The following is a 26535-nucleotide window of genomic DNA, read 5'->3' as shown; positions in this document are numbered from 1 at the left end:
TATGGCTGGATGGAGTATTTTAAGGAGGAAGCTAAGTATGAGAAGGTCTCAGTCGAAGAGTTTTTCCTTCTTTATCCTGCCTAGCCACCTCCACCCATCTGGTTGAGGCAGGTAAAGCCTCTGCACCATATGACTAGAGCTTTCAGGTAAGTTGTCTATTTTGTGCTGTCCGTGACCTTTGTGATAGTCAGTAAAAAAAAAAAGGGCTTGATCATGTTGTAGTTTTCTCTTCCCTCGCTGGGGGTACACTTGGGATACAGCTTGCTGTAATAAAACCCATAACATGGCTTATTATTTCTTCACATCAGACTGCTGGATCAGTATTGCCAAATCTAGGTGTTCAAAGATTATGAAACATCCCTCCACCTCCATCATCAAATTAGCAAAAACATAATGACATTTAAAAGTAGTACATTTGGAGATATTTTATTTAACTTCTTGTGTCTGAGCATTTAGAACTCACTTTTTAAGCTTTTTCTATAATATGACGACTAGAAACTTACCTTTGCACTGAATGCTGAGAGTCACAGGACTTAGGAGGTGTGGCTTCCCAAAAAACACCAAATATCTCAAAACTCACAATAAAATCCCCAAAGTTGGCAGCATTGATTTCTGTACCAAATCCTTGACACTATATCTTCCTTAGTAAAGAAATACGTTCATAATTTTAATTAAGATCTGGCTTTCCTAATGGAAATTGGCAGGTATATGGAAAGAGAGAGAGAGAGAGAGATCTTTTTGGTATGTGTAATAATTAGGTGAAAACTGATCATATTTGGCTTACTCAATTAACCTAGAATAAGAGTCTTAAATAACATTATCTGCCCTTTACTGATTAATAGGACATTGCCATGTAAGTAATCGCAGTGTTTACTTTTTGTAAACATTGCCTAATTTAAATCCAAAGCCTCTTAAAACTTGGCAGCTATCCACCCGTGTGAGATTTTCTAGGGAACAAATGTATGAAAATTACTACATAACCCAAGTACAATAACAGTTGTATGTAGAGCCTTTCCTTAATGTATAAAATGTAGCAGAAATCTGGATTTAAACAAACCTATACTTAAAAATTTGGGGTGGATGGGGTTTGAGAGGGTAGAGGTTAGAAGGGCAAAACATGGGGAGAATTAATTCCTATTTTTTGTCTTCACTCTCCTACTAAAATGAATTTACTCCATCACTTGCAACTGGCTACACCATATGTAACCTATGTCTATTGATAAGCAGATGTATGCTAGCTCCTTATAGTTATAGTTTTACCCACTCCTCACTAAATTATGGCTTGTATTGGGTTGATTGAGACTATATGATATTAAACCACTTTTTCAAGATCTTTTGTTTTTGATCTTCCTTTTCAGGGCCATTCAATCCTGATTCTTAAGGAACATAATATTTTAGTTTCCTTCATAAATGACTTGTTTCTTTTTCTTTGTATTTCTTTTCTACAAATGCAATCTTGTAATGTAACAAATAGATACCAAATACTTGTGAATAAAAGTTGTCATTGAATTGTTGTTATTGATAGGAAAAAGCATCATGCTATTTTTATTCCCTGTACAATCAAGTAGTGAACAGGCTACTGTTTACCTTGGTTGCAAATATCTTCTGTGGTACAGTGTTGCTTAAAGCAAAAGAGTGCAACATAGTTGTTTGTGCTAAAGGACAGGTGCTTCCTTCAACAGTGTAAAACAAAGGAAAACTAGGTGGTCTAATGTTGCTCTCTAGTGGAATAAATAATGTCTGCAGTGGTCTAAAATGGTATTGTCATGGAAACTGACACTAAAGATGACTCATGCCTCCAGTGTCTGAAGGAAGCCCACCATGTTGAGAAGTGCAAGCTCTACAAGGCCTTTAAACCTTGTACCAGAAAGGAGGTGGGACTTTCACCTGAAGCAGCTCTTTATGGAATCTGCACTTTGGCTTCAGATGCAGGATCTGGCACCGAATGCTTTGGTGTGCAGCATGCCCCCTTCAGTCCTGGGACCGGCACCAAAGAAGGGACCCTCATGGCACTGACACTCCCTGAAGGCCTCTGCCCAGCGCCACTCTCACTCTCCGGTCTTCCAAAGCAGCAAAGCTTTTGGCATTGATGGGAATGGTACCTTTCACTTCCTCCATGCCTTCCACATTGGCAGGCCCTGGTGGACTTTGGCCCCAAGGCACTGAGGTGCCGAGCTCCTCCCACACATCAAGCCCTATCCTCTTGGATTCTCTGAGGAGTGAGCTATCTGTGATTGGTCTGTATGACACACTGGACACCTCTGAGGCTGCTCAGGGCCGCATCAAAGTGACACAGTTCCTGTCCTGGGACAGAGCCTCTGCCTCCTCCCAACTTTCAGAAGGGAAGCCAGCCATGATGGACCCGCTAGTTTCAGCTCCAGCATCTCCCAACTTGGAATCCCAGTGCGGTCATACAGGGCACTGCCAGTCTGACTCGCAGTGCTGGTCACATTCAAAGCAGTGCTCTTGCAGCTGGTCCCCTCAGAGCCACTCCTGCTTGAGGACATCTCTGGTGACTAGTCCTTGGTTGGGTTTAGGGTAGTCCACCCATCTTCATGATCAGCACCAGAGGACCTTGTGGCTACTTGCTACTGGGGGTCCTGGCACTGTTTGAGGTCTGTCTCATCCAGGCATTGTTGGCACAGCAGTTCCTGCTTCTCTCAGCTTCAGCGCTGCTCTTCGGAGTGTAAGGGCTCACCCTGGCACTGTCCCTCAGAGTGGCACTGTGCTTCAGAGTGTGGCCCTTCATCTCAATGCCATTCCTTGGAGTGCACAGTCTTGCTTTGGCACTGGTCTTTGATGCACTATTCTCTGTGCCAGTCCTGCTCGCCATGCCGGTCCCAATCCCGACCCTGTTATCAATCCTGTGTTAGTCCATGTACAATCTAGGACACAGCCTACAGTGATCGTGGTCATATCACCTAGCACCATTTGTGCAGCTTTCACAGAGGTCTTTACCTTCCCACACCAGATCCAACAACTCTGATCAGTGCCTGTGTTACTCTCACTGCAGACTGTCTCGGCCTCAGTCTGGCAGCCACCAGAGCCAGATAAAGCCTTCCTCAGTGCCCAAACAGCCCTTTTGAAGGTGTGCCCAAGGATGGAGTATTGATGCTGCTGGATCCTTCCCTGCCCTTCATCAATCATCTATCCCGTTTTCACCATGCCTGGGCAGCTATTACTTTGGACTGCTGGGTTATTCAGATGATGGAAATGGGCTACGCTGTCCCATTACACTCTGCCCACCCTCCTGCCCTCACTGCCCATCCCTCTTCAGGGATCCCTCGCACAAGCAGCTTCTGTGTCAGGAGGTTCGCACGCTTCTGGCACTAGTGTCGGTAGAGGAGGTTCCTCAGGATTTCAGAGGCAGGGGTTTCTACTCCTGATACTTGCTTTTCTCCAAGGTGAATGGAGGTCTCCCCCCTATCCTGGACCTCTGGGAGCTCCACAAGTTCATGATCAGCCACAAGTTTTGGATGGTCTCCCTGGGCTCCATCATTCCTTCCTTGGATTCAGGACATTGGTATTGCACCTTGACGTAAAGGATGCCTGCTTTGCTATGCATCTGACGAAGTGGGTCTTTGCCCACGAAAGCTTATGCTCCAACACTTCGGTTAGTCTATAAGGTGCCACAGGACTCCTCACCGCTTTTGCAGATTCAGACTAAACCGGCTACCCCTCTGATACTTTGATATTGCTATCAAACCTTCACACAGACAATACCTCCAGTTCCTGGTGGGGCAGTTGCACTTCCAGTTCATGGCCTTCCCTTTTTGGGCTTGCTGTGATGTCCTGGGTGTTTACCAAATGCATTGCGGGATCCAGGGCTATGCATACCTGGATGACTGGCATCTGCCAGGCCATTCTTACCAATAGGTGGAGGTGCATATCATCTTTACCAAGACGACTATTGACAGGTTGGGCCTGTTGCTCAACCCCAGAAAGTTGACTCTCGTTCTCCCACAAAGGATCAAATTCATTGAGGCAGTGCTTGATGCCACCAGGGCATTCCTACTAGAATACCACTTTGTGGCGTTGACTGAGATCTTGAAGTCTCTTTCCAACTTTCCAGTCATCATAGCCAGAACATGCAACAAGCTCCTGGGTAACACGGCAGTGTGAATATACATGGGCCCTTTCACGAGTCTCCGCCTGCGGCCCCTCCAGTCTTGGCTGGCATCAACATACTGCCCAAGATGGAACAGCATCAACATAGTAATCATAATGCTGCAACATATCATTCACACCCTCTAGTAGTGGCTAGACCCACGGTTGGTGATGGTTGGTGTTCCCTTTCATACCCCACAGTCCACATTGTCTCTGGTCACAGACATGTCTGCTTTGAGTTGGGGGTCTCACCTAGGGGATCTTGCCACCCAAGTGCTGTGGTTGGCAGAAGAGTTGTCCCTTTATATCAACATATGCAAGCTTTGAGCTTTCCATCATGCATGTCTTACCTTTCTCCCTTCCTTTGGGGTCAGTGTGTGACAGTCATGATGGACAATATGATCACTATTTACTATATCAACAAACAGGGCGGAGCTTGGTTGTCCCCTCCTTTGTGCTGAAGCCCTTCATGTGTGCATAGCCCACTCTATTCACCTGGAAATGTTGTATCTCCGAGGGGTCCGGAACTAGCTGGAGGATTGCCTCAGCTGCCATTTTCTTGCTCACGAGTGGTTGGTCCAGCTGGACATTCTCCACACTTTCCCTGTTTTGCAGATATAAGGATTTCCCCAGCTCGACCTCTTCATTACGTGGGACAATCAGAAATGCCCACAATTCTGCTCATTCCAAGGCCTCAGTCCTGGGTCTTTAGTGGATGCATTCTTGATTTTAGGGTGGACCAACCTGCTATACACCATTCCCCTATTTCTGCTGGTCCATAAAGTGCTACTCAAGCTCTGCAGAGACAGGGCAAACATTATCCTTATGGTCCTGGCCTGGGCCCATCAGCACTGGCACCCACCCTTCTTGGAATTGTTGGTACAACTGTCCATTCTACTTCCTCTGCTCCTGGACTTTACCACGGCCGCCTTCGCCACCCGGACCTACACTCTCTCCATCTCATGGCATGGTGGCTCCATAGCTGAATCTCGTGGAGCAGGTTTGCTCTGAGTAGGTCCATCAGTTCCTTCTCAGCAGTAGAAAGCCTTCTACAAGGTTCCCATATCTGGATAAGTGCACTTCTGTTGGTGTCTCCAGCATAACCTGAAACTCTTGTCAGTCTCTATCCCTCAGGTGCTGGAATAACTGGTATCTCTGAAGCACCAGGGCCTAGTTACTTTCTTGCCGAAAGTTCAGCTATTTTGGCTTTCCACCTAGGGGAGAACAGTTGTTCCATCTTCGTGAGCCCTCTGGTTGGGCATGGATAGGCTCCACTTGCTGGTCTAGCACCTGGTACCAGCTTGGAATCTCAACTTGGTCCTCTTGTTGCACATGGGTCCCTGCTTCAAGCCCTTAGCCATGTGTTTGCTGCTTTACCTTTCATGGAAGGTGGTTTTCCTGCTTGCCATCATCTCCACCGGAAGGATGTTGGAGGTCAGCGCTCTTATGTTGAAACCTTCATAGACTATTTTCCACAAGAACAAGATCTAACTTCACCTACACCCGGCTTTACTCCCAAAATTCATCTCCAGCTTCTACAAAGGCAAGGACATTTTCTTTCCCACCTTTTCCCCAGAGCTCAGAGGAACAAAGACTGCACTTGTTCAATATCAGGAAAGCTCTCATCTGCTACATTGACAGGATAAGACCCTTGCATAAATCCACTGTAAACTCATGGCAGTTGTGGAATGGATGAGGGGGCTGCCAGTCTCATAACAGCACATCTCCTCCTGAATTACAGCATGCATCTGCAGATGTTATCATCTTACTAAGGTTTCCCTGCTGCCTCTGATGGTGCATTCTATGTGGGTATAGGTTTCTTAGACCAATTTCCTGGCTCATGTTCCTCTTCAGGAAATCTGTAGAGCTGCAGCATGGTTCTTGATGCATACTTTCACGTCATACTACATCATTGTGCAACAGTCTAGACATGGTGTGGCCTTTGATGCTGCAGTACTTGAGTGAACAATGCATTGACTCTGACCCCTCTTCCTGGAGAAGGCTTGTGAATCATCTAACTTGGAATAGATATGAGCAAGCACTTGAAGAAGAAAACACAGTTACCTTTGTAACTGTTCTTTGAGATGTGTTACTCATATCTATTCCATACCTACCCTCTTTCCCCACTGTTGGAGTAGCCGGCAAGAAGGAACTGAGGGGCGATTGGGTTGGCAGGGTCATAAATGATGTGCTGAACCATCACCATTCCAGGGGGTGGAGCTAGGATAAAACTCCAATGGGTAGCAGCTTCTGGCAGCCGTGTGCACAGCACCGCACACACTAGACTTGGAACAGATATAGCAACAGATCTTGAAGGACAACAGTTACAAAGATGAGTCACCGTTTTATTTCTGCAGTCAGATGGGAAATGAAGTGCCCCGTCTATGACTCCCTCCTCTGCTTAACCAGTCTCATTTCCTTCCCTAGCATGCATCCTGAACTGTGTGGAGTCCTCCATAGCATCTGAAGAAGTGAGGTCTCTAATGCAGAGGTGATTTGAAGGGGGCATTTTTGTAATATTTTTATGACCCTATGCATACCTCAGTTTCCCCTACATTAATAATGTTACCCAGTGGATGAAAAGAACTGTTTGCTCTTGGGGCAGGCTAAGAGACATAGGGACGAATAATATTTTTTAAGCCACTGTCAGAGTCTTAGCTCACATAAATCAGCATATGTATAATGCCATGCTGGTTTAACAAGCTGAATATCAATCTGTCCCAGTGTCTGTCTCTATTGGATTTATACAACTGTAAGCTGATTAAAATATTTCCGTTAATATTTTTATAACAGATATATCTTGTCCAAATTTGACCTAATAGGTCCTTTAAGCTCTAAAGTTTTCTTTTAAGTAATTTTCTAACATTGGTCGATTTTATTGAAGTCTTTATTCAGGCAAAATTACTATTTTTTTGTGAGACCTATTCCTGATTCAGGATTTGGCCTTTTTTCCTTTAAACAGTTAAATGCATTTTCCATCTGCTTTTGTGTAGAGGATGGTTGTCTATTATTCCCCCTAAATAACAGGTATTGGATGTAATAATAGGTTTTGAGTTCTGAGGTATTATTTTATACATCAAAAGAGAAATTGTGAGGAAAAAATTTAATTTATGAGGACATGATGATGAACCATTGCCTTTTGTAACCTTTCCCGCAGATTGTTATTTATAATGGAGAAGTACTAATCTTCCTGCGTGTCTTTAATTATTTTACTGCATACATGGTCTTTGTTCTTCGTTTTGGTATTTAAGTCTGTTAATTCAATTTAGGTTTTCAGTTTTGTGGATGCTGAAAAAGCCTATGTATCTGTAGCTTTTCTCTCAGGTAAGAAGCTTGCAGTGAATTTGACTGGGTGGCTTTACTACTCTTTTTTTCTACAGTTCAACATTTTATGAGATCTCTATTTCTTCTTCATCCATGTGAAGAGCTCCCATTAATATCAATGGGGGGAACTATGTATTCTCTGTCTTAATCCTTTTAGCTTCAGTGGGAACTTTCATGGCATATGGACTGATCAGTGCATACACCTTATGATTAAAAGACCTTTATCACAGCCATAAAGGCTAGAAATATAATTTTTGAATGTGGGAGATTAGATGCTGCAGATTAGGTGCTGACATTCACCGAGGAGAGTTTTCTCATCTTCAGAGTCGAGTGGATTTTTCAAGCCATGGGATTGTTAGTCCCTAGGGGTGTGTCTGGGCTAGGCTGAAAGGTGTCTTTTAAAAACATATTTAACAGCATAGCGTGGACAGTGCAATTGCTAGGGTTCATCTTTACCAGTTAATACATATTAAATACAACTTGTCCTGTGACTACACCAAGATTTTAAAATGCATGAGCATGCTAATTAAAAAGGTTATATCCAGATAGATATATTTTTAAAACAAACTGCCATGTTTACTTTTTGTTGTGTGTGTGTGTGTCAACCCCTCAGCCTCCCCCGTGGCCATGTAGGATGGGATCTCCCCCGTACTAAAGACCAGGGCACCCTGTCCAGGGTTTAATCTAGGCCTCTGTTCGCTCGGGTGTGAGTCTACCTATGCAGTCAGGCAAAACCCTTGGCGCGGTAGCCCGTTATCACCTGAGGGCCACTCGTACCTTTCGCCTACCGGCGAATCAAGGATCACGTCTCTGCAGCCCCTTGGGGTGAAGTCCCGGTGACTCCAAGCCATGGCCCGCCTAGTCTCTTTCTTGAGTTGGGCTACACCAGAAAATAGTCTAGTTCAGTTTGTGGTGGGGTAGGAGAACTTGGGCTCTCCCTCTCAACTGAGCTCCAGCCCAGGATCCTGAAGGGTAGGACGCCTTCGCACTACCTGAGTGGTAGGATGTCGGTCGGTAACTCACTCACCACTGATAGCTTTCTCTTGCATTTAGCTTTGGGAAGAGAAGAGGATAGACATTTGGGGAGGCAAATTGGATTAATCATTGGAGGCAGTCAGGTCTAGCAGTTAGAGCATGGGACTGAGTCTAGCAGTTCTAATCATGAGTCTGACAATGGCTTGCTGTGTGACCTGGAATATGTTACTCTGCCTCTCTGTTCTTTATTTGTCTTAGTTTCCACATCTGTAAAATGGGGTTAATAAAACTTGTCACATTTACGTCACAGGAGAGTTGTGAAATTCAATTTGTTAACTTCTGTGAAGTACTTTGAGATCTTTGAATGGAAAATGCTTTATCATTACTAAGGCTATGTCTACCCTGGCAATTGTATGACAAAACTTTTGTTGTTTGGAGGTACTAAACCGTCCTCTTACCTGCAAAACAAATGTCTTACCACAAAAAGTGCTGGTGGGAGCGCTCTCCTGCTGACAAGGCAAACACTTGTCATTGGGAGAGAAAATATGTTGTCAGCAAAAGAACCAACAAACAGCAGCTACCCTGCCTGAATTTTAGCGACATGGCTGTCTCTACACAGCCTTGTCGCTAAAAGCTGCATAGTGTAGACCATGGTTTCCCAAACTGGGGTGTGTGAAGAAATTCCAGGGGGGGCATGAGGTGACCCAGCCTCCCCCCCCCATTAAGTTTTGCTGCCCTGTTCAGTTCCTTTTTTCCTCTTTCTTTTTTTGCTCAACAAGTTTTGCTGCTATTTGGGGCTGGAGGGGGGGCCGTGAGGGTTTTTCAAAAATCAAAAAGGGGGGCATGATGCCAAAAAGTTTGGGAATCACTAGTGTAGACAAAGTCTATGTATTTTTATTTTGAGCCTTGGTTACCTGTGGTTATCTATGCACCCCATTTTGGTTCTACCCACAAAAGCTCCCAGGAAGCTGAAGAGACCCAAACTTCCAAACTTGAAAGAAGCTCCAAGATATTTCTGTAACCTGGACACATTCATTGCTTCTGGATTGGGGAGTAGAGGAGAGCAGTGGTCTCAAACCAGTTCTAATGTTCTATGATTTTCTGTCTTTGTGTGCATTAACTAGGTAAAACAGTGCTGCGTGAAGACTGCTACATACAGTTCTTCACAACACTAGCACTTTTACCCCTCTCTCCCTTTCACCTGTGTGTGGTTTCCTTTCTTTTTGCCTCCTTATAATACACAAAAAACGTGTACATTTTGGCCTTTATGCTCCCATATTGAGTCCTACATAACTGGGGGCCATGGCAGGACTCAGTAGTGAAAGTTGCTTCACTGAAATACACTCAGACATTGTATAACAAACTGTCATTCTAATTACTTTATGTTTAGATTAATGCAAGCGTATGCGTGGTTATCCATTCAGACCTCTCTCTTGTAAGAGCATGGCTGTAGTTTGGTTATTTTATTTTACAGCTTGCTTTCTGACTGTTGCCGGAATGATTTCTACACTCCTGATGCAGACGCTGCTGTGCAGCGTCTGGTGTCCTGTGGTATCTACAACGATCTTCAGTCTAGCTCCCAACCAGTTAGTCACAATGGATGCCCTCAATGGTGCTGCTGAAACTGAAGATCCGAAACAAGCTTCTACTGTTCCCCGTGATCCAGACCTGGGGATAACTGAAACTGATCCAGTCACAGATGGTAGAACTCAAGTAAGTTCCCAGCGTGCTGTAACATCCCCAGCAACCTCTCTCTTTAACAATGAGGCAGGTGGAGTGGAAAATAACATTAACCTTCAAGAGCCGAAGCCCACTTCAATTGGCCCTAAACAACCAGTCATTTCAGAAGTATTTACCACCACAAACACTGAGAACACTTTTTCGGTAACAGATGATCCTAGAGGAAAGGAGGAAAATGATACCATTTTAATCCCCTTACTTAGTTCTAACGAAAGCTTTGTATTTGATGATCATTTTGCTTCTTTCTCCATCAATACACCAAAGGAAAACAGGAATGCAGCAGAAAAACACTGCTTCTGTGACAGCCCTGGACAAAAGGGAGAACAGGGTGAAAAAGGGTATCCAGGTAATTTTATCACTTAATCCCTTTGGTCAGCTACATCTTTCAAATGAGCTCAATTAATGTATTTCTTAGGTAAAAGCAGATGCATTGATATCATGCTGAGCAACCACAAATCTGGATTCTATGCGCAATTCTAAATTGGACAAATTGTTTATGAACTAACCATGAACGTGCATGAAACTATAGAATATAAACAAAACAAAACTCACCTTGTCCTATTGTGCTTAGTCACTATATCACATGTCACACGTGTTGTGTGCTAATTTGTTATTCTTTCTGTATCTGTACCACTTTGGGAAAAGCAGAAAACCATCCTGACTGAACTGGTCTTTTTATGCCACAACTCACCATGTTTCTGATCACACAGGGGTGTGTGTATGTTAGTTTACAGCACACCTAGAATTGTTAATGGTAGCTAAGGAAAGTGTAACCCTTCCTAGAAGTTTATGAGATACAGCATGATGAGTCATAAAGTCTCATTTGGAATTATTGCTGTCTGGTGCGTAAATAAACACACTTTACTGCTACTTTAAATATCTATTTAGGAACTCTCCAAGAAAAGAGCTCTTGATTCGATAGACTGAAATGTCTAGCATGAAGAGCTTTTAGTTTTTTGCAAACAAATATTTAGGAAGTTATTAAACTAGTTTTTGGACATGTCTGTCTACAGTAAAAGCTCTGTTATCCAGCACATTAGGCAAATATGGGGTTAACTGAAGATATTCTAGTTAGATGGAATACCATATTTGAAAGAATGAGACTACATAGGATGACCATATTTCCTATGCACGATACAGGACATCTGGTAAAATTACTCATTCAAGCATAATCAATGCAATCAATAAGAACTATGCAGTACCAATGTTCAAATTAACATCAATTCGACTGAGCCCTTGTGAAAAAAAAAGATACTGCATAACTGGAGATTTTTTTAAATATATCTTTTTATCTTTATGGTTTGAATGGGGAGAAATCACACACACACACAGACAGACAGACGGACAGATGAGGGTGACTAACCAACCTGAACCAAACCTCTCTGTCCAATGCTTTCTACCCTTCATGCCTGGCTGGGCCCGGGGATTGACCCACCTCTCCTGGTACCTGGTGCTATGTCTTCTCGAGGTAACACATGGAGGCATGCAGGGTCACAGGGCTCCCGATTTCCATAAGGGTTCACACCAGAGTGTGGCCAGCAGCAGCCTTTCAACACTGTGCAGAACGAAAAGAATGGGAGCTGCTTCCAACTGCAGGAGGGTGAGGGTGGTTGGAAGGGATGACTTGGACCATGTATTGGTGTGGTCATCTCTTCCCTCACCCTTCACTCCCCTGTGGCTGGAAGCAGCTTGTGCCTTGCTGCCTGCACAGTGTCAAAAGACAGCTAATACCTCCAAGATGTTGCTGGCCACTGACATAACCCAGCCACCTCCTGTTCCCTAGCCATTGTGTGGGCAGGAAGGACTTAAGCCCTAATTACACCAGGGTTCAGATAATCTGTCTTCAGGGGGTTCAGCAAACCCATCCAGAGACGTAGCTGAGCAGAGGAGGGTGCTAGGGCACAGAGCACCTCTGTACGCCCTCAGGGCAGGACCTAGGGTGAAGGCAGCATTTGAAAAAGGTTCTATGCCTTTGCCTGGGGGACTGCTGCAGAGCCTGCAAGGTTGGGGTGCAAACAGGATGGAAATAGCTTCCTTCCGACCAACCTAGAACTTAGCTTGAGGGGTGGAGAAGCTTCCCTATGCCAGCACTATGTGGGACTTTTGCGCATGCAGGACTTAGCTTCTCCACATCAGCAACCTGGGTTATAGGGTCTTGTGCTTTCCCAGTTGCCAGCCCTGCCAGAGGCAGTGGGGGAAGAAAGAAGTCTGCTATTGGTGAGCTGAATGAACCAACCAGTTCGTCCTCTGCATAGTTCCAGGAGTGAGACACACCCTGCTGGGGAGATATTGAGGAGCAGAGAGGCTGGAGAATTGAACGGGCACAGCAGGGGGAAGCTAGTGAGAGGGGAAGCACGTAAAGGATTGATGGGTGGGCAGCAGGCTGACACATAACCCATCAGGGCCAGCTCACATTCACCACCCACCATAGCAAGCAGCCAGTGCTGGCAGGAAACAGGGGGTGGGGTGAGAGCTTGATGGCCAAGAGCCCTCATGCAGTAGAGACTGCACTCATAGACCAGCAGTGGGAGTGGCCAGACCTGCACACTGCAGCTTAGCCTGACCACAAGCCTTGCATTCCCACACCCATCATCAGCTGCTGGAACCCCCACTCACTTCTGGTGGGTGGGCAGCTAGTAAGCAAAGATATAGTCAGCAATAGGGCCCACAAGTCCTCATGGAAGGGGAGAGATGAAAAATATGGGACAATTGGCCTACTTTTGAAAAAAAAGAAGGGACACCTGTGGGGAGGCTTACATATAAGACTGTCTCTTTAAAACTGAGATATCTGGTCATTCTAAGAATACCATAAAATGAGAAAAGTATAAAATAGTATGCAGGTACTCACCAATCCCATAGTAGTACTGTACTGCAGAGTGGTTTAGTTTCTTGAAGCACTGAGGTACATACAGATCATTTTCTGTACAGTAGGATGTTTTGTGCCATTACATATCACTATGGCCAGCAGATTGTATACACTAAAAATTACAAATCACTAAAAATACACTGTGATAGAAATGTAGCTGTGTTAGTCTGGGGTAGCTGAATCAAAATGCAGGACAATGTAGCACTTTAAAGACTAACAAGATGGTTTATTAGATGATGAGCTTTCGTGGGCCAGACCCACTTCCTCAGATCAAATAGTGGAAGAAAATAGTCACAACCATATATACCAAAGGATACAATTTAAAAAAAAATGAACATATTGTCTTTTTCATATGTGTTCATTTTTTTAAATTGTATCCTTTGGTATATATGGTTGTGACTATTTTCTTCCACTATTTGATCTGAGGAAGTGGGTCTGGCCCATGAAAGCTCATCATCTAATAAACCATCTTGTTAGTCTTTAAAGTGCTACATTGTCCTGCATTTTGCTAAAAATACACTAACACTAAAACCATACAGAACATAATTTAACCGTTCTATGATTCAGAAGGTACTTCAGGATCTTGCAGTGCCTCAGGGTCACCATTAACATCATCAATCATCACTGTAGATGTGGAAGTTGTAGGAGGTTAGGCTGAATCTGTGATGATCCTATGACACACCTTGGAAGCTGCTTTTTTTTAATAAATCACTGATTTCACCTTGCTTACTTGTTTGTCGTCTGCATATTTTGCATAAAAGTAGAGTGTAGAATATGCAGTTGCATAACATGCTGGGTTGTGTACTAGTCCCAGTTACTAAATTGAAGATTTGTATTGGGAGATATCAGAAATATTGGTTAATTGAGTTTTCTAGCTAATTAAGTGTGGGATAAAGGAGCTTTTACTGTATGAACATTTTCACTTGTAATGAATTCACAGGAGCAACTAAAGAGCTATTAAGCAAATTTGAAAAAAAATAGGCACAAAACAGGATAATATCTGGTTATATTCTTTTATATCAGTGCTGTTTCTATAGTGGTTCTATTCTCTCCTTGATATAGAAATTACAATAGCACAAAAATGAGGATTTATCCTTATTGCAACTAACAAGAAATGCTTTGGAATTATTTTTAAAGATTACTCCACACGAACAATACCAGCAATTGCAGCTCCTGGTGGCTGTGGATTACTGTTCCTGGACAATGGGAGCGGAGGGAAGTGGCATGGACTAGGACACTGCTTCCCACAGCTCCCATTGGCTGGAACAGTGAGCCATGGCCAATGGCAGCTGCATTTACCAGTAACCCCAGAGGCACATGTAAATATAGCAGAGGGGGCCTGCCAGTGGCTAACCCTGGCAGACCAGATCCAGACTATGGGCTGGTATTTGCCTACCCCTGGCCTAGAATGAAATCCTATATAGGTCATTAAAGCCTGAAAATGATTCTAGAATGGAATTGCTGACCATCTTTATTTGTCTAGCTCTTCAAGTATGTGTTCTTTTTAGGTGGCATGATGACCACTCCTAAATGCCAATATATAGTGGTACATTAATGTATCAGACTAGAGATGGCTCCAAACCACACTTCTGGATTCAGCACTCTTAAATTCTGGAGAAGTTTGGATCCAGATTTGAACTTTGATCCCTGTCTAAATTGCATAATTTAAAATTAGTCTTCAGAACCTTTAAAAACCACATATATGTGCTTTTAAAATTATGCCCTTCATTTAACAATTTTTTTTGTATTTTTTTAAAGGCGAGGTAATGTACAAATAAATAGCATGTGGTGATAAGACTTCATTTTTTTAAAATATTAGTCTATTGTAAAAAAAATCATATGGGAAATATTTTACATAGGAAACTTACAGTTTCGCTTTTTATAATCACACAGGCTACGTCTAGACTGGCATGATTTTCCGCAAATGCTTTTAATGGAAAAGTTTTCCGTTAAAAGCATTTGCGGAAAAGAGCGTCTAGATTGGCATGGACGCTTTTCTGCAAAAGCACTTTTTGTGGAAAAGCGTACGTGCCAATCTAGACGCGCTTTTCCGCAAAAAAGCCCGGATCGCGAAAATGGCTATCGGGGCTTTTTTGTGCAAAACAAATCTGAGCTGCCTACACTGGTCCTTTTGCGCAAAAGTTTTGTGCAAAAGGACTTTTGCCTGAATGGGAGCAGCATAGTATTTCCGCAAGAAGCACTGATTTCAGACAGTAGGAAGTCAGTGTTCTTGCAGAAATTCAAGCAGCCAGTGTAGACAGCTGGCAGTGTAGACAGCTGGCCAGTCTAGACACAGCCACCCAGTATAGAATGACCATTATGAAATACAAATGTCAAGTGAACATTCTGATATGTGTTATTTTATGTTTGTGTGAGATATTTCACACTTGACAGATGGTAATATCTGAAATACAGCTGTTTTCCTTGTAGGTAACCCAGGGAAGAAAGGAGTACAAGGGCCCTTGGGAAAAACTGGACAACAAAGACTAAAAGGAGAAAAGAGTAATCAAGGACCCAAAGGTCATCTAGGTAAACCAGAGCTGCCTGGTCAGAAAGGAGAACAAGGTGGGTTTGCTTCCTGTCCAAACATGAATAATGGTGATAAAGGTGATGCTGGAAGCACTGGTCGTAGAGGTCCTCGGGGTTTTAAGGGAGACAAAGGGGAGTGTGGAAAATTGGGTCTTAAAGATGAGGTTGGACTGAGTAGGAGTCCAGGGCTATGTCTAGACTGCAGGCTTCTTTCGAAAGAGGCTCTTTCGAAAGCATCTTTCGAAAGATCGCGTCTAGACTGCAGGCGGAACTTTCGAAAGAGAAATCCACTTTTTCGAAAGAGAGCACCCAGCGAGTCTGGATGCTCTCTTTCGAAGACGGCCTCTTTACATTGAAGAACGCCTTCTTTCGAAAGAGAAACTTTCGAAAGAAGGCGTTCTTCCTCGTAAATTGAGGTTTACCGCCATCGAAAGAAAAGCCGCGTTCTTTCGAAATAATTTCGAAAGAACGTGGCTTGAGTCTGGACGCAGGGGAAGTTTTTTCGGGAAAAGGCTACTTTTCCCGAAAAAACCCCTGAGTCTGGACACGGCCCAGGAGAAAAGGGGAATGGAGGGGAAAGAGGGCAAACAGGTAAGAGGGGACCAAAGGGGATATGCAGGGTCACCAGGAATCCAAGGGGTTCCAGGTCCTAAAAGAGATCCTGGAAAAATGGGTCATCCTGGAAAACATGGGCCATCTGGAGTTCCAGGACGAAAAGGAGAAAAAGGACAAAAGGGAGACTGCAAAGAAAGTGACATCACAGCTTTCTCCGTAGGTCCTCAGAAAAGAAACAGCTCTCCACTACCAGGGTCTCCAGTGAGATTTGATAAAACTTTCCTTAATGAAAATAAAGCATATAATGTTGAGTCAGGTATGTTTGTAGCCAGCACTGGAGGTATCTACTCTTTTAGTTAGCACATGAGTATTTCCAGCAAATCACTGAGGGGTGCACTTTTCCACAATGATAAAATAATTCCGCAAATGTCGAGTGTAAGACCCGTTAAACAAGCTGCATATAATGTCTGCCAGGTTTCTGGATCTATATTTATCCATCTTAATGAAGATGATAAAGTTTGGCTCCAGATTTTGAACACATCTCAAAATGGTCTGATAGCTGATGAAACCACTGATTCTGTTTTTTCAGGTTTTCTGTTATTCTCTGACTAGAACATTTCAAAATCATATAAAATACTGTAGATGTGGTTCCTGCAGAATTTACATGCAGGATTTGGGAACATTCAGTTCTCTGCACAACCAGGCACATATGACTGTCTGATTACTGACTGTGTCAACTCAGATCACAAAGATAAATTGCTCTTGTTTGTACTATGTTACATATTTATACATTTTACTCATCTTCATTTAACTTCTAATTCTGTTTATGGAATCTATGAATGGGTGTAATTTCTTCTGTGTACCTGAGCAAAGGCATTGTTATCACTATTGTGAGTTGTTTATGTAGCACCAAAATATGTCCTGTGTATTTTATAGACATTTAAAAGCACTGATCCCTGACCTAATACTTTTACCATCACAGAATCTAGGATCAAATTCTTAAAAGGTAATCAACTATAATACGGACAGGAGTGGGAGAAAAAATGTAATGAGAATTGGTCCAAATGAGCATTTTTTCTAATTATTTTTTTAGCAGAAATTTTTCATTTCTGTCAAAATGTTTTGTTTTTCAACGAGAGAAAATATTTTTGTAACATTGCCTCTGGAAAACGGTGTACAAAAGGGAAAAGAGTGGGCAGGAGGGCAGAAAAAAATAGAAAATGCTTCAGTTTGTAAAAAATAACATTGGATTTTTGTAAAAAAAAAATGAATACATCATTGTGGGAAATTTTGAAAAAAAATTCAAAATTTTCTGCAGAAAACATTTAACCACCCAGTTTTACCATTAACATCTTTTTGTGTTTTGTTTCTTATTTCATCACTTATTTTCTTTTCAATTTTTTATCCTGCTGGATGTAATTGTTTCTTAACATTTGTCCATTTAATATTCATTTTATTTAATTTGTTTTAACAAATATCTTGGCCAATTTTCTACAGTAAAAAAAATGGTCTGGTAGCACTTTATAGACTAACAAAACATGTAGATGGCATAGCCCACTTCTTCAGATGACCGGAGTTATGAGTTTGGGACGTGTACACCTGAAATAAATAGGAGAGAGGAAGGGGAGGGGGGAGGGAAGAAAAACAGAAGAGGGTGGGAGACAGAGCATCAGTAAGTATCTGAAGATTGGATAGTTAAACCGAAGCAGATAAAAATCAAAGTCAATAGATAGAGTCCCTTCCTGACAAACTGTTCAAATATGTTTTAAAAATGCCATCCAGAGGCCTAATCTTGCCAACAGCTGCACTTCTGCATAGTGGTTAGTGCTGCGAATAGCTGGGATATTTACATTCCCTGCCCCAGGAAGCAACTTTCATGATGTTTCCTCTGAGCAATTACCTCCATGAGTCTCCAAAAAGGAGTTAGGTGTGTGGTTGCCGTGAAGAAAGAACATCCAGAATCCTTGCACAAATTTGCCCATCTCCAAACATCCCTGAAAAAAATCTACCTGTGGAGGCAAAGGAGAATGCTAGGGGTTCCCCTCTTTATTTCTTTCTTCTTGTTTGCAAATTGAAGGGGTGGACAGCTTACATTTCAGGGCTCACAAAGAGCAGTTTTTGCCTTTAGGCTTGCGTTTCCTTGCTTTTATTAAAAAAAAAAAAAAAAAACTGATCCGGATTTCTTGATGCACTAAAAACTCTTCAGGGCTGGAAGGACTGGAGAGTGGCCTTAATGTTATTTACTTAGGCATAACCTTGTGTACATTATTTGATCTTTATTTGGCTGTGCAAATAAACAATAATTTGAATTATTTTGTTCTGCCTGGGATTCTTACTGAGCCACACAACTGTCTTAAAAAAAAAGAGAGAGATTTCTTTTCATACTAGGCAAAATAAGAAAGTTATTCATTTCTTGTTTTGCTGTAGTCTTAGTTTCCTTCACAAAGGGTCCTTTACTGGAATATTTGCAATTAAACAGAAGTGAGTTGAGATTTTTTTCAAAGATGAATAGGTGATTCAACCACAAAACTCCACTCATTTAAATAGGAATTGTGTGCCTACATCTCCTAGTCAGTTTTGAAAATCTCAACTTATCACTGTGGATATTTATGATACTAGTAATGTCTGTGGGTATGTACTTTAAGGCATTCGATGGCCTGCATGCTTCATTTATATCAATTAAATTTTCATTCTAAATTACATTAATAACCAAAGTGATGTAAGTGAAGTTAAAACATTAATTTACATGCTCAGCCTACAAGATCTCCAAATTATGCCTAAAATTCAGTAATTAGTGTTTAGTCAGAAAACAAAGACACATTATGAGTTTTGCATCTAATCAGTTGCTGTTGGTAATGTGCAGTTGACTGATTAAATCTCCCATTTACCTACCTACCTAAAATTGTCACAGAACCAAGTAATAATCTTTCAGCTCCTGCATTTCAAGTCATTTAGCAAATACCAACAAGAGATTTGAAGCTGTCTTTTCCCAAAGATAATGCTCTAACCTTAACATGGACAAACATGGCATTGAACTGGAAGCCAGGAAAGAGTGCCTTTGGTGAATACACATGCAGCATTGTAAGTGGCAATAATCTTATTGAAAAAGATGCACTGTTGAATGAGTTATTTTGCTTCTGAAGGGTTCTGATTTGAAACCAACATGAGGATTTTATTACTATTAGTTTGATAGCTGTTTCCTCATGTGTAACTCCCAGTGAACAGATGAGACAAGTTCTCCAGTTTAGGCGCAATGCTGCTGTTTTCTACTCATGTAAGCAGTCCCATTGGTACACATCCACAAAGGAATTTAGGTGCCTAAACCCCAAATTTAGGCATTGGTGAGATCTGCAAAACCTATGCTCTGCTGCTGCATAATCATGTTGGTGCCTTCACTCACTTGGTGCCTGTGTTTTTGTGATAAAAATTCCCTAGATGTCTACTTTCTGCCTCTGGGCATGCACACAGTGCCTCATTTAAACATCTGGATGCCTCTCTCACATCTAAGCCCCAGCATGATCATCAGAACAGGCGAAGATATCTTGCCTTGGGTCTGATCTGGTAAAGGATACTTTGACCACATCTAACGGATCAGGGCCCATCTAAAATCCAAGTGTTGGTGATTGATCTGAGCCATTGATATTACTGGGCCTACTTGTAAGAATAACAATTGGAAGATCTAGTCCATGATAATTCACAGAATAGAAATCAACTGGTGCAAATTTTTAAAAATGTAATCCGATGGCAGCTGAGGCTTCAATAGACCAAGTAATCTCTCATGACCCTTGTCACAAGCACAGCCTTACATAATAACATGTAAAAGGCTCTGAAAGATCTTATTGCTACACTATTATACATGTTACAATACTGAGTTGTTAAATAATGGAAACAATTATAACTCCTGCCTCCTTTAAACACTGACACCATAAGGATATTTGAACTAAGTGGTGAAAAAAGGAAGCAGAAAGAAATGAATCATCAGCTGAACCTAACCCTTTCCAAGATATTTAAAATACACGAGTAACTTTGGTAGCATTCAAGAAACAATTAAATTTTTTGACCCAAATACTCATTGTAATTGTAATGCAGTTGATAAAACAAATGCACACAATTTCATTTCAAATTACAAGTGCAAATTACCCTTTTTGTACCAACACTGCATTTTTGTATCTGTTATATTTTATTTGTCTCCCATTTGTAGAATGGGAGAATATTAATTTAAGTAATTTTCTTCCTTAATCCAGGAAATTTATCATTGTGGTTAATGAGAAGTACTTTGCAAAACTGCCTCATTTTCTTGGTTTTCATGTTATTTTTGGCCCTTCAATACAGAAGAATAAAATAGAGTGCAATTAAAAGAAGGTTAAAATGTAAAACACATTAAATAGAAATTACAAACCTTCCAGAGGTCATTGTATCTCATTCTGCCAAGGGCTGAGCCCTTACTGCCTGTTGGCTTTTATGAGCACTGAGAGTGCTCAGCAATTTTAAGGAGGTGTGTGGGAGTTAGCAGGATCAGGCACATAGTATGTTGTCAATCCTCTTCCTGTTCACTGCTGTCCAGAAGCAGAACAAGAGTCTAGAAACTTAATAGCAAAAAAGTTGTATGTAAAGATTGCAAATCTGCCAAATCCAGGCTAATTTTTGCTCTGTTATACAGGCGTAAGTCAGTTACTTTCAAAAGCATTTAAGCAGAATCACTCTGGATTTACATTGGTATGTCTACACTAGCCCCCTAGTTCGAACTAGGGAGGCTAATGTAGGCATTCGAAGTTGCAAATGAAGCCCGGGATTTAAATATCCCAGGCTTTATTTGTATGTTCCCGTCTGGTCGCCATTTTTAAATTCCACTACTCCGAAGTAACTGCCCGCGGCTACTCGCAGCAGTGAAACGGTAATTCGAACTAAGTCCTTAGTTCGAATTAACTGTTACATCTCATTCCATTTTCGAACTAGGGGGCTAGTGTAGACATACCCCATCAGTGTAACTGAGAACAGACTCTCTCTCTTTATGTAGGCCTAATCCACTGTGAAACATTGCTGCTTGTTTGCAGTTCATATGTATGATGCTTTTGTCTCTTCAGGATTTTAAATACTTTGAATTTCTATTTTAAATATGCAGATTTGGATCTGATTAATGGGCATACAAGCCAATATTATTAGAAATGAACTAACAGAGTGGGGTTGAAGATCTTAGCTTTATTTTCAGCTTAGTAAGCATTAAATTTTAGTATTGCTCTAAGTGGTTATGCTCTTAGTGTCAGGATATGTGGGCTAAGAGTGGCCTATAATAGATTTTACATCAAAACTCCTCTTTGACATCAATAGGGTTTTTTGAAAAACTGATGAACCAGTATGGGCTGGTATATTTAATAATGTGCTGAGCTTTTTTGTATTGCAGAAGGTCATTGAGTGTGAGTGTTGGGGAGAGACAATGTTTAAATTCTAAATAAAGGAAGATTTCAGTCCCAGCAGCTTTTATCAAAAAGAGTTTATTGTTAATTTTAAGAAATTCTGAAACAAATTAATTCTTTCTTGGCCAATGACCAGACTGAATTTTGAATGTACTGTAACACCATAAATGTTGAATTGTTAAATTAAATTAATTTCTGGTTTAATTTTCACTAGGATAAGGACCCTTTCACCCCCTTAGGCCAGATTGCAGGTCGTGTCTTTCTGCACTGTTGCTGACCTCAGACACTTTTATAGCACTACATCATCTATACCGGGATGGGGAACTTCAGGCCCGGGGGCCAAATGCAGGCCCCGGCTTGTCTGGGTCCATCTCCCAAGGCTCTTGGCTCCCATCAGCATTGGGGAGCCCACATTGGCACTCCAGTCTCCCCACTGCCATACTGCGTGGGGCTGGAATGTCTTTCTCCTTTTCAGTCAGGGGCCATCACAATGAGGGTTTTTTCCCCCCTTCTCACTTGTATGAACATCACAACTGATGTTTCTGTGGCTAATGGCCTTCGATCCAAAAAAGGTTCCCCATGCCACTAGACCTGCTACATACCTATCCATGTGGACTGTGAGAAGTAGGGTGCAGGCTATTCTTTTTACAACTCATGCACACACAGAGAAGTTAGGTAAAACATAAAGCACACTTTTTTGGAAATTTGCAACTTAGCATTAATTGATTTCTTAGAATCTAGAACTCCAGCACACACAAAACAGCAATAGCCCATTACTACCACTAACACAAAGAGATAAAACAGGCTACTCCCTAACTCAGTTTCCATAACAAAACTGGCCTTGCTCTAAGCTGGGTCTCTGCGGACTGACTGCACAAGACCCAGATCACACACTTTCCTACAGAGCTCTCTAGCCTGCAAGCAGGACCAGGAAACCTTTTCTACATGTTTATGCTAGCTTGTAATTTTAACACAGTTTTCAATGCACCACAAAGGCTTGGAGGGGATACAGAACATCTTTATTCCATCCATGCCAGTACTGCAGATCTTACCTGGTTATGTTAACATAGCTGAGGACTATGCCCCCACAGAGATCCTCTGGAGACACTGTGCCCTGGTAGAGTGTGTCCAATAGAGCCATGCATCCAGAAAGTTTGTGGAGTAGGCAGCTGGTGAATAAGCAGGGTTGAAGGCTCTTGCATGGATCCCATGGGATCTGTCTGATGGGACAATATGGGGATAATTGTCACTTGGGAATTCACATGAGAATTGTAAAAAAATGCTTTCCCACAGGCATTAACGTGGGAAGGGTCAATTTGCTGCATTGATTGGTATTGATTAGAATGAATAAGCATCCTAGGATTAGACCGACAGTTTGCACTGTAATTGTTAAAGAATATGGTGCTCTAGCTGCTTAATTTCATTTGCTAGACACAACGGTGAAGGGAATCTGCTGATAGAAAGGGTATAAACAGCATTTAAAAACACAAAGAATGGTCAGATCAATGGCCCATGTAGCCCAATATCCTATTTTCTGATTGTGGCCTACACCAGGTACTTGAGAGGGACTGAACAGAACAAGGCAATTATCAAGAGTTCCATGCCCTGTATGTGATATATGCTGGTGAGGTTTTCCTCATTGCCACTACAGGCAGTCCCCGAGTTACGCGGATCCGACTTATGTCGAATCCGCAGTAACGAACGGGGATTTTTCTCGCCCCGGAGGACTGGAGCGGCGGGACACCTGGTCCCGCCGCCCGCCTCCTCCGGGGCGAGAAAAGCTGCTCCCCATCTCCCTGGTCTGCTGGGGGAGCCAGCAGACCAGGGAGACGGGGAGCAAAGCGGCGGAGGGTCCGGCCGGGTCCTCCGCGGCTTTGCTCAGCATCTCCCTGGTCTGCAGACCAGGGAGACGTTGAGCAAAGCGGCGGAGGACCCGGGGCCGGACCCGCGGCGCTTCCAGCTGAGCTGGAAGCGGCCGCGGGTCTGGCCTCGGGTCCGCTGCCACTTTGCTCGGCGTCTCCCTGGTCTGCAGACCAGGGAGATGCTGAGCAAAGCCGCAGAGGACCCGGCCGGACCCGCGGCGCTTCCAGCTGATCTGGAAGCGCCGCGGGTCCGGCCCGGGTCCTTCGTGGCTTTGCTCAGCATCTCCCTGGTCTGCTGGGGGATGGAGGGGGGGGGGAACGCAGCTAGTGCCCCCCCCCCCAGCAGACCAGGGAGACGTGGAGCAAAGCCCGGGGCCTGTGGTAGAGCAGGTGGGGCGCTGCCGGTTGGTTCCGCATCACCGCTTCTTGGCGCTACTGGACCAACCCGGCAGCACCCCAGCTGCTCTGCCCCAGGAGTCCTGATTCAGCCGCTGCTGATCAGTTTTAGCAGCAGTTGAATCAGGACGCCTGGGGCAGAGCAGCTGGGGTACTGCTGGGTTGGTCCAGTAGCGCCGAGGAGTGGCCACGCTACTGGACCAACCCAGCTGCACCTGAGCTGCTCTGCCTCAGGCGTCCCCAAGTTAGCCGCTGCTGAAACTGACCAGCGCTGACTACAGGAAGCCCGAGGCAGAGTTGCTCTGCCCTGGGCTCCCTGGAATCAGCTGCTGATCAGTTTCAGCACCTGACTTGGGGACGCCTGGGGTTCTTAAGTTGAGTCTGTATGTAAGTCAGAACTGGTGTCCAGATTCAGCTGCTGTTGAAACTGATCAGTTTCAACAGCAGCTGAATCTGGATGCCAGTTCCGACTTACATATAGATTCAACTTAAGAACAAACCTACAGTCCCTATCTTGTACGTAACCCGGGGACTGCCTGTATTTTATTTTCAGAAGAGGTGCCTGATCAACAGCTGACTTTGATTTTGGCAATGAGGGTAAGTGAGACCATTCAAATAAAATACAAAAATCAGCTTGCAAAATTTAAATGAACTTTAGTTGTGTATTTATGAAAGACAGTGAATCACATGCAATCTCAACACCATGAGACAAGCAATAACCTTTGGGATCTCAGCTCTTAATTACATATCATATCACTTTGGCTTTTTCAGTTGAAAAGCATTGCTGAGAAACTAAACTTTCTTGTTGCTACTGTTTGCTTCCAGGATTTAGTCTCTTGTCCTGGTCACACTGAAGCCTTCATTGCTCTCAGCCCTGTCTGCACTTGAAGGCACAGGGCTGTATAATATCACTGAAACACCCTTCCCTTTTAATATCAACAAACATGATGGGTGAACTATGCAATTTTCAACATTTAAAACAATGAGAGCATTAAAGTGGGCCTTGTTTTAAGGAGACAGGTAACCACTCTTCTTAAAGATAGTTTTGGGTTTGGAGAAGGAAAAACGAAAAGGAATTTAATATCTTTAAACATATTCAAAACTAATTTTCTCTGCAAATATTGATGACCCAAACCTATTCTCTGTGAATGCCAAAATATTCAAGTACTGTAATGGAGCAGAACTGAACCCGAAAGTTGATGATAAAAGAGAAATGTGAGTTCGGACATGACCAAACCCACATATTTTTACTTTTTTATAATCAAATATTGTATACATAATTTATTCACTTTGACTTGACATTCATTCCTGCTCCTATTGTAATAGAGGAATTTGTTCCTAAATCAATTGCTATTTTTCCTATTTTTATTTCTATTCTTATTTGGCATCTTGCCAAGTGTTACTGGAGAAAAGCATGAAAGAGTTTTAAGCAATATTATTAGAATCATGGAGTTTACTAAAAATAGATGAAAATTGCTTATAGAGAGAAAGTGACAATTATGTTAATATAAGAATTGAAGAAACTAAGGAGGATACAAGAAGTAATCGTTATCTGTGCATTGTTAGACCAAAAGTATAATTTATCCCAATAGAGAAATACAACTTACATTTTCCTAATCTGCTCCAAAGGAAAATATTGATTCTTATGGAACATAACAAATACCAAGAAACAAATGAAATTTCTTCTATCAGCATGAAAGTCAGAAGGCTTAGGGTCTAAAGGCAAAAAAGAAACAAAACTAAAAGAAATAACAGCTCATAACTCCCCCTTCAACAAATCCTTTTGAGGATACTACTGTATGAGAAATCCAAACTAATTCCACTAAAAGATGGTTTCAGGAATTGGAGTCTACAGAAGAGCAAACATAAAAGTATTCTAGTAAATGCATTTATAGTAGCCACCATTTGCTAATGGGAGCTTACATGGGTAGCTGAGAGACCTAGTTTCATTATATACTTATAGGAGGATAGATCTGCACTTACTACAGAGAGGCAGTTGGCAAATATTAACATTTAAATGGCTTCTGCTATAAACAAAATTTTTCAAGGCTTACAATATAGTGAGATGCCTTGTTTATGACACTTATCTATGGATCTTCTATACAACTTGAATACTGGAAATATATTTCTGGCTTGGATATGTATATGAAAGAAACAAGTGTGAAAACTACACTACCATTTCATCCCAAGATGTGATCCCTCTTGCTATGGGTCAAAAGCACTTGATTTGGTTAGCATTCATAGCATGCTTCTCTTCTCTGCATCTCAGAGACCATTACAAAGCAGGTTAAGGTAATTATTGTCTGTGGACACTGAGGCACAAAAAGGTGCTCATGGTTTTCTACAAATCTGTGGGAATGCCAGGAATAGAACCCAGGTTTCATGATTTCAGTAGCTTCCTGGTTTAGTCCCTGGACACTAGGAGAGACCTGCCTATTTTGTGGTGCATACTTCATGTACTAGAGCTGTCAAACTGACATTTCATCAGCCCAGACTTTCCAACACGTTAAGCAATGTGAGTTGTTTTGCCTTATTTTTTCTGACTTTTTTACACCCGCACACACACACACTACAGTTTGTCTTCACTGTTCCTGTAGACACTGAAAGATGGTGGGGTTAAGCTATTCAGGATCATTCTGTTATTTTGCAATACCCTACAAATACCTAAATAGAAAATCTCAGTGGCTGTTAAATCCCGAGGGTGAATCCTGGCCCCACTGAAGTGAATGATGAATGATAAAATTTGCATTGATTCCAGTGCAGCCAG

At 42.4% G+C, this 26535-nt stretch overlaps 1 protein-coding gene across 2 annotated transcripts in view; it reads left to right on the top strand.

The window, feature by feature from the left end:
- OTOL1 (otolin 1) overlaps nt 1–26535 on the top strand; it is a 63752-nt gene that overhangs the window by 22175 nt on the left and 15042 nt on the right. For both annotated transcript variants that reach the window (XM_089780782.1, XM_089780781.1), the window contains exons 4-6: nt 9881–10119; nt 10411–10492; nt 15443–15577. In XM_089780782.1, the coding sequence (XP_089636908.1) occupies nt 9904–10119; nt 10411–10492; nt 15443–15577 (433 nt within the window). In that variant the 5' untranslated portion in view covers nt 9881–9903. The remainder of the gene's footprint in view (nt 1–9880; nt 10120–10410; nt 10493–15442; nt 15578–26535) is intronic.

The sequence above is a fragment of the Pelodiscus sinensis genome, chromosome 10 (assembly GCF_052426305.1).
Source record: "Pelodiscus sinensis isolate ZL-2025 chromosome 10, ASM5242630v1, whole genome shotgun sequence".
NCBI classification, from domain to species: domain Eukaryota; kingdom Metazoa; phylum Chordata; order Testudines; family Trionychidae; genus Pelodiscus; species Pelodiscus sinensis.
The sequence above is the reverse complement of the archived record's forward strand: the minus strand, read 5'-3'. Positions and strand labels throughout refer to the sequence as shown.